The sequence below is a fragment of the Propithecus coquereli genome, unplaced genomic scaffold (genome assembly GCF_000956105.1).
Source record: "Propithecus coquereli isolate 6110/MARCELLA unplaced genomic scaffold, Pcoq_1.0 Scaffold44, whole genome shotgun sequence".
NCBI lineage: Eukaryota > Metazoa > Chordata > Mammalia > Primates > Indriidae > Propithecus > Propithecus coquereli.
The window spans coordinates 5154814-5164161 of record NW_012150174.1 but is presented as its reverse complement, the minus strand read 5'-3'; the positions used below and the strand labels follow the sequence as shown (position 1 = coordinate 5164161).

At 32.6% G+C, this 9348-nt stretch overlaps 1 protein-coding gene across 1 annotated transcript in view; it reads left to right on the top strand.

The window, feature by feature from the left end:
- PDE3B (phosphodiesterase 3B, cGMP-inhibited) overlaps nucleotides 1-9348 on the top strand; it is a 162369-nt gene that overhangs the window by 104729 nt on the left and 48292 nt on the right. The window contains exons 3-5 of the mRNA XM_012654173.1: nucleotides 2-51; nucleotides 2497-2636; nucleotides 7353-7459. Coding sequence (XP_012509627.1) covers nucleotides 2-51; nucleotides 2497-2636; nucleotides 7353-7459 — 297 coding nt within the window. The remainder of the gene's footprint in view (nucleotide 1; nucleotides 52-2496; nucleotides 2637-7352; nucleotides 7460-9348) is intronic.

Genomic DNA, 9348 nt, shown 5'->3' with positions numbered 1-9348 from the left:
TGCTCTGAAATAGAGGACCCAGCTGAGAAAGGGGATCGAAAACTTCACAAGGTCAAAATACAGTAATCAGCCAGCCCTATTTATCACATTTAATTATGTTTTCAAATTAAAACTGCTCCTTTAAGTCTTATATAAAATACAGTTTTCCTTTGGAGGACCAGACATTATATCGAACTGCTTGGGACTTTAGTGACAGTTATAAGTTCAGATAATTCTAGATGAGTATTCAGTTTTTATTTTAAGTAACATTGCTGTAATTAGCAGTTATAATTTAAATGGTTGCAATTATTTATTATCATTGTTTTTGTTGTTAAGAAGTAAAGAACAGCAAGCAAATTTAGTTCCAGGCTTGAATGACAAACTAGTAGTAAGATCATGTTATTATTATAATTAATCTGTTTTATTCTTCAGAGTCTAGGAATTGTTCTTGTTGAGCTAAGAGGAATTATAATATTCTTTTTATCAATTACATAGCATTATTTAAAAGTGATTTTTACATTTTTTTTGAACCTTGTTTTTCCCCCTCTTACCCATTGGAGATTACTATAGCCCAATAGGCATTGATTTTTCCATTATTAGATAAGGAATTAATTTCTCTTTAAATATTAATATTTTAAAATAGGATTTTTTAGAAAATAGTGAATACTGTTGTAAATAGGTATACATTATGCTTTTTCAGAGTGCTTTTACTTGTTTTATTTAACTATTATCAATATTTTCACCAATAACTAAAATGGTAAAACTTTAAAACTAGAACTATTTTAGGGATTATTCTAGTTCAACTGCTTTATTCCAGGTAAGGAAACTAACCAAGAGAAGATGAAATTCAAATTAGTTACCTTTGTTAATTGTAATAGTGCATTTAGAACTTAAAAAAAGGTAAATATAGTTTTTGGAGGGATTTCCGTTTTATTTTGTCAGTTCTCAGCATTAGGTTTAGAAATGTTGAAAATTAGGCAAACCCAATTAGGACAAAGGGATTTGAAAATTATTGATGACAATCTAGATCATAGGTAGTTAATGTGATTTTTTTATTTTTTAAAAGTTTATACGGTGGTACTTGCATTAGTCAAAACGCAATTAACAATAGTACTTAGTTATATGACTTTTTTTAGCACTCTACCTTATAAGAAAGAGATTAATCAAAAGCATCCAAAAGGGATAGCAATAAACCATCAATAAAATAACTCTAATATATTCTTGAGTTAGTTTTGATGTGTTGCTCTTCCTTTGCATTTTCTATTGATATTTGGAGCTCAGGATAGTAATTTTTTAAAATAGTAATTCTTAAAAATGATTATAAAAATCATGTTGATATCATTATTATGTTTGTTACTATGTTTACTATGTAGAAAAGTGTACTCGTACATTTTAGGAACATTTTAAACACAATATTAATTAAACAGGATGCCTAAATGCCTCATTTCCTGAGCATTGTAGTAAATCAGAGTTATTTTGGGTGCTGGAATCTACTGATACGTATAAGAACTAGGAAGTAACCCTTATTCCTTTGTGTTCTTTAAATTCCTTATTAGAATTTCATATCTAATTTATCTCTGCTTTTGGAAAAGCATATAAAATGCCTGATGTTACTTCAGAAAAGAACAACAGTATTTATGAAAAAAACAATTAGAAGGCAAAAGGGAGTAGGGACAGATAATTTAATATAAATATCTTATATGTGTGTTAAGAACTAAGAAAAATTATATGAACCTAAATTATAGTCAACAAGGATTGTGTTACACAAAGAACTTTTTCACTTTTGGTCTAACTATAATGAGCCTTTATAAAATCAGCAGCATCCTTGGGAAAACTTAAATATAACACAGATATTTATTTCTCTGAGATTGTTGCAGTGTCTGCTGACAGAGAAAATTCATTAAAAACAGAAACTGTAAATCTCAGTAAAACACCTATTCACAATGGTCAAAAAGAAATATTCTCATTAATTTAACATTTGGATTGAGAATATTTTTAAAAATTAGGGTAAAATATTAATGCTAAAGGTGTTCTGCATTTAATTTAATCATAAATTCACAAGGAAACTTAGAATTCTGCAGTTTATCCAGATTAACGGCTATGTGCATTTGGTAGCATTATACTGAAAATATTAAAAAACTAGGATATAGAGCTGATCATACCCGATTTTAAACTTGTTCTGTGAAGTTGATTTTCAGGGTAAATCTTGCATATCTGTTTTTTAAATTACCAGTTGTTTCTTTCTCTTGAAACTAGGATTTAAATGTGGAAAGAAAAAAATCTAGTTTAAATTGTAGAGAGTTCAGAAACATGTCTTAGTAGGAGAAAGATAAATAGAACAACAGTATAGAATATACAATTTGGAGTAAATTGACCAATTTCAGAATAAACTGTTCTGTTTCTCCTGTGCATGTTAAAAATATACTTTGTATTCATATTTCTTTGTGCCATTGTTAATGTTACATATACAGCATATTAAAGGGTGACAGTTTTAACCATTGTTAAATTATTCAACAGGGACTAAATAGTAGGAATAGTTTACCAACTCCACAGCTGAGGAGGAGCTCAGGAACTTCAGGATTGCCACCTATTGAGCAGTCTCCAAGGTGGGAGCGCAATATTGCCAAAAGGCCTCACCAAGAATTTGGCGTTGCAAGGTAAAATCTCTAGAGCCTTAAAAAAAAAAAACCCTGAAACTAATGTATCTACTTAGATTCTGTGAATAAAGTTTGAAATAGTTCTAAAAGCAGAAAGCAATGGTTGAAATATTTTAGGTATAGCACAACATGGGTGGTAATAATATGGTATAATACAGAAACTGATTCTTAAGAAGAAGCTAACATGCTTTCTCTCAAGACTTAGGTAGCTTGAGTACAAAGCATGCTAACACCTTAAAAACATGAGTCAGTGAGATGGTTTAGGGAAACTAGAATCAGTTTAGGACAGGGTACTGGGAAAGCTTTTAAATCCGTAGAAGTGGCCATTACAAGGGCAGTCACCAACCAGTGCACAGTATCCAAAGGTTAGTTAGCAGAATTACTGATTTGTGAAAGAAGGAGCACGTTCCCAGGGCTTATCATGGTTGTTAGGTTTAAGGTTACAAGACTCTTTTAAACCCTGTTCCTGCTAGAGGCTGAGAGTACTAACATATTCTGTATTTTGTTGAGGCTTTACTTGGAACTAAACAGTGCTAATCCTATTCAATTCAATTCAATCCTACTCAATTAAAGACATCAGTAACTACAAGTAAATGAGGCTGGTAAAATGCAGGAGCTGAAATCTTCTGAATGTAAATATATACACTTACAGTGATAACAAAGTATTTAATACGATGCTTTGTCTTTTGAAAGCCAGGGAAGATACTGATCTCTTGTATGGGTTTATTGTAAGAATCTCTTTAGTCAGTTATCTGACTATGTTAATAAAATTGGTATTAGTGTAAATTCCACGTTAAACCACTTTCTGTTTTTACTGAACATATGTTGTACAATACTTTTAATTTGAGCTGTATGGTTTCACATTTGAAACAGTAGATGGCAGGATTGGATCATAGCTATTTATCTGTTAAACTTTAACGTTTACATGTGAAATATAATCAGATAATTATGATTTTCCAGATTCTTTTGTGGGTTATTAATTTGAATCTTCTATAATACATTCAAATAGGTAAACTTCTTTTTTATAAAAGAAAAATTGAGTAAAATGATGTATAAAACAGAAGTGGATTGAAGTATGAAGAGTGCAGTACAGGAAAATGAGCATTGGTCCAAAGTTTGCCAAAGCCTGAACATGGTAGTCTTTTTTTTTTTTTTTTTTTTTGGAATGGAAGCAGGATATAGGGAAGTGAATGATGTCAGGAACTGAAAATGTAATAGTATTTCTTAACTATGAGAAGCATTATCTTGAAACTATTGTTGGATTTTAAAAGGAATGATGAAAATTATTCTGTTTTTTAATGTTTTACACTGATGTAACAGCATGTATTTGCAGTTAAAGAAACATTTGATACTTTGAGTTTAAGGTCATTTTTATTCTGCTGCCTCAGGTAATTGATATTAAAATAGAAAACTAATCTTCAACTCTGAGAAGTGTTCACATAAAGGTAAATGTTGGCAGCTTCTATATATTGACTTAACTCTCATTAAAACAAAATCCATATGCCTCATCAAAGATTTAGAAATTTGAAGATTAAAGTAATTGGTGGTATTATGCACATCTACTTTAAAGAGACCAGGCTAGATATGGCGTCTTTTCAAAAAGCTAAAGCCTCTCAGTAATAATAAACTTCTAAATGTACTTTGAACATAGGCAGGGTAAGATGGGAATATATGAAGCATTTACAAACACTATTCCTTTTCAAATTTAAGTCTCTTTAGATCGGTGCCATCCAAATAGAAATTTCTGCAGTGATGGTAATATTTCATATCTGCACTGTCCAATATGGTACTCCCTAGCTCCATGTGGCTAGTCATCATTTGAAATTTGTCTAATATGACTAAGGGACCAGATATTAAATTTCATTTAATTTTCATTAATTTAATTCAAATATAAAGAGCCATATATATGTGACTATCATGTAGATATATATGTGGCATCCATATTAGTGCAGCTCTAGATTTTTAATGCATGGTAATGTTTCAGTAGTACAAAACTAACAGACTTGTGACTCTGGAATCATCCTTTTTTCCCCCAAGAACAGAAATTTTAATAGGATGATAAACCAACATATGAGCTTTTTATTTTCTAACAAAATGAATTTAAAAATTTTTTTGTTATTTCAAAATACTCATTAAGGGAGTACAGGCAATTTTATTACATGGATATTGTGTATAGTGCTTAAGTCAGAATAGTGTCAATTGTACCCAAGAGGTAAATTTGTACCCCACACCCACCCTTCCACCCTTCCCCTTTTCTTGATTTCTCATGTCCTTTATATCACTTTGTGCCCAAATATACCCATCTATTAGATCCCACTTATTAATGAAAACATGGTGTTTGGTTTTCCATTCCTGAGATACTTCACTTAGGATAATGGTCCCTAGTTCCTTCTACATTGCTGCAAGTGACATTATTTCATTCCTTTTTATGGCTAAGTATTACTCCATGGTATATATATATATTACATTTTCTTTATCCACTTATGAATTTATGGGCACTTAGGTTGATTCCATATCTTTGCAAATGTGAATTGTGCTGCAATAAACATTTGAGTGCAGGTGTCTTTTTGATAAAATCATTTCTTTTCCTTTGGGTAGATACCCAGTAGTGGGATTGCTGGATTGAATGGTAGTTTTACCTTTAGCTCTTTTAGGAATCGCCATATTGTTTTCCATAGAGGTTGTGCTACTTTGCTGTCCCACCAACAGTATAGGAGTACCTTTTTCTCTGCATCCATGCCAGCATCCATTGTTATTTTACTTTTTAATAATGGCCATTCCGATAGGGGTAAAGTAGTATCTCATTGTGGTTTTAATTTGCATTTCCCTGATGGTTAGTGATGTTGAACATTTTTTCATGTGTTTCTTGGACATTTTTCTGTCTTCTTTTGAAAAGCTTCTGTTCATGTCTTTTGCCCATTTTTTGATGGGGTTGTGTTTTTTTTTCTTGCTGATTTGTTAGAGTTCTTTGTAGATTGTGGTTAATAGTCCTTTGTTGGATGTATAGTTTGTGAATATTTTCTCGTATTCTGTGAGTTGCATGTTTGTTGATTGTTTCCTTTACTGTGCAGACGCTTTTTAAGTTCTATTTATGTATTTTTGTTGTTGCTATATTTGCCTTTGAGGTCTTAGTCATAAATTCTTTGCCTAGAACTTTGTCTAGAAGAGTTTTTCCTGTGTTTTCTTCTAGAATTTTTATGGTTTTGTGCCTTAAATTTAAGTCTTTAATCCATCTTGAATTAATTTTTGCATAGGGTGAGAGATAGGGGTCTGTTTCATTCTTCTGCATGTGACTATCCAATTCTCCTGGCACAATTGATGAATAAGGTGTCCTTTTCCCAATGTATGTTTTTGTCTCTGTTGTCAAAGATCAGCTGGTTATAATTATATGCTTTTATTTCTGAGTTCTCTATTCCTGTGGTCCCCAACCCCCAAGCTGTGAACTGGTACTGGCGTGTGGCCTGTTAGGGACCGGGCTGCAGAGCTCCACCCACCCACAAACCAACCCACCCCTCACGGTGGGTGAAAAAACTGTCTTCCATGAAATTTAGGAATAGGGGGTTAGGGTTAGCTCCTCCCAAGGTGGAGGCTTTAGCATGGTGATGAGGAAAGTTCACTTGAGTTCATCTATAAGCTGCCATGGTTGGTCAGGGGCTAGTTTTAGCTGTCTGGGTCGCTACAGGCTTTACAGAGTTCTGTAAAAACAAGAAGCTGAAATACAGGCTGATTGCTCAAGCTGGTTGGATTCCTATAGTCCCTGGACACCCTCCTTTTTTACTTACAATAATGTCTGTTGTTGCTATTATAATTATTGTTAATATCAACAAAGAAGTTTTAATGAAGTGGTTGCCAACTGATTTTGCATGCCTTCTCTTGATAATACAGAATCTTTTTCTCTTATGGAGATACAGATCTGTAATCAAATACTTGCTCAGCTGCTTGCAGCTTGCAAAGGCCAATAACAAGGATGAGATGTAGTGAAAGGAAAGTGACTTTATTCCAGAGCTAGCAGTGGGGAAATGGGCAAGGTTTGTGCCTCAAAGAAACCATTTCGAAGTCTTGGGCTGAGGCTAGGGGTTTACAAAGGGAATTTGGTATGGTAGTCAGTATTTGTGAAGAGTGGGAACAGAAAACAATTAAAAACTATATTTTAGGCCAGTGGTTCTCAGTTAGGTCCCTGGACCAGGAACACTAGAATCATCTAAGGCAGGAGGATTGCTTGAGCTGAGGAGTTCGAGGCTGCAGTGAGCTATGATTGCATCACTGCACTCCAGCATGGGTGACAGAGAGAGACCCTGTCTCTGGGGAAAAAATAAAAAAAGACGACTTCCAGGTGATAATGATAACCTGGTTTAGTCCAGGGATCAGCAAACAGATAGCCTGTGGACCTAATCTGGTTTATAACCTGTTTTTATAAATAAAATTTAATTGAAACACAGCCATACCAATTCATTTATTATTGTTTATGGATGCTTTTGTGCTACAATGGCAAAGTTGAATAGTTGCAGCAGACCTTATAGCCTACAAAGTGAAAAGTATTTATTATCCAGTTCTTTACAGAAAAAGTTTGCTCTCTTCTGCTTTAGGGCTTAGGCACTAGATAAATGTCAAAACTCTGAATTTATAAGTATATATTTGCTTATTGAATTAAAGACCACGAAGAAGAACATTTTTTCATGGTTTTAAGATTCTTAACCTGTTATCTTTCCCTTTCAGTCAAGGATGCTATCTAAATGGGCCTTTTAGTTCAAATCTACTGACAATCCCGAAGCAAAGGTCATCTTCTGTATCACTGACTCACCATATAGGTCTGAGAAGAGCTGGTAAGAAATTAGTCTTTATGATTTAAGTATGGGAGATCTCAAAGTTTATGGTAGTATAAATTCTTTTCATTACACATTATAGCTAATTTTGAATACAATTTCATGTGTTGTAAGTTAACATGACCAAACAATTTGTGTTGGTTAATAGTTGACCATTTGCTAATTCTTTTAGTAAATACTTTTTGAACATCTACTATGTACCAGGCACTTTTTAGGCACTAGGGATTCAGAGATAAAATATAGAACTATTCAACTAACCCGAATACTTACACATCCAAAACAAGGAAAAATCTTCAGCAAAGAATATTTCTTTTGTAGAATGGTAAATGTATAGAAAAAAACTTAGTATGAGAACAGGAAAAACCCTGAATATATCCTGCTAAGTCATTTCAGTAGAAATTTTCTTTAAATTAAAAGATTATAGAATGCTTCAAAACTTCTTGGCTGAAAGATATTTTACAAATACAGCATAGTAATAGCAGAGCAAACTGATATTCTGCTTTTTAAGTACATTATGGCTGATATTAGATGGGTACAGTGGAATATACAAGCACAAAATTCATTTATACACAATAAAAAATTATTAAACATGTGAAGAGGTAGGAAAATGTTACGATAATCAGGAAAAGCAAGCACTAGAAAAAGATTTACATATATTGTACATGATATTGATGCTGGACCTAACAGTCTTCAAAATAACAATGATGTTTTAAAAGAAATAGAAGGAAAGATGAGCAAAATCAATGGATACTTTGAACAGAGAACTGAAACACAGAAAAGAAGTGATGGATGGTCTAGAGATGGTCTAGAGAAATGTATTTGATTTATTTAGAAGCTTATTTGATAGATTAAGAGTGTATTGGACACAACAGAAAACAAAAAATAGTGAACTTGAAAACAGAGAAATAGAAAATATCCAAATTGAAGTGCAGAAAGGGAAAAAAAACATAATAACGGAACAAAGTATAAGAGACATACCGGACACAGTCAGAAGTTCTAAAATGTGTGTGAATGAAGTCCCAGAAAGAAAGGAAGGGGAATAAAGGACAGAATAATTTTCCAAAACTAATAAAAGAAAGCAGCCAACAAATTCATAAAACTCAGTGAACCACAAGCAGGATTAATAGAGAAAATCACAGCTAGGTATATCAGTCAAACCCTTTAATTATAAAATAAGGAAAAAAATTTGAAAGTAACCAGAAAAAGGTTATTTTCCAGGGAGCAACAGTAGTACTGACAATGACTTCTTAATAGCAACTATGAATCTCAAGGACAATGGAACAGCATAGTTGAAGTGTTCAAAGAACAAAACTTGTCAACATAGAACTCTTTATCCAATGAAATATCCTTGAAAAATTAGAGCAAAATAAAACTTTTTTTTCCAAAATGTCCTTACCCCTCCACACACAAAATGGTAACCAAGTGTGGTGATGTATATGTTAATTAGTGTGATCATGGTAATCATTTTACAGTATATGTGCAAATCAAGTCATCATGTTGTATACCTTGAATATTATACAATTTTTGTTGATCAATTATACCTCAGTAAAGCTGGCAAAAATATTTTTACTAAATCAGGTAAGAAGCTAGAGAAAAAGACAATTTGTTTTTCAAACAAACAAAAGCTGAAAAAATTTGTTGCTGACAGGCCTACACTACTAAGATTCATAAAGGAAGTTTCTTAGCAAGAAAATGATCTAGATTGAATCAGGAACAAATGAAACTGCAGGAACAAATGAAAAGCACCAGTAATGCTAAATAGGTGGATGAGTATAAGAAAATATTGATGGGAAAAACAACAATAATAACTCTCTTGTAGTATTTGTAATATATGTAGAAATCAAATATATGGCAACAATAGCCTCAAGGGAAAGGAAGGGGTAAATGGA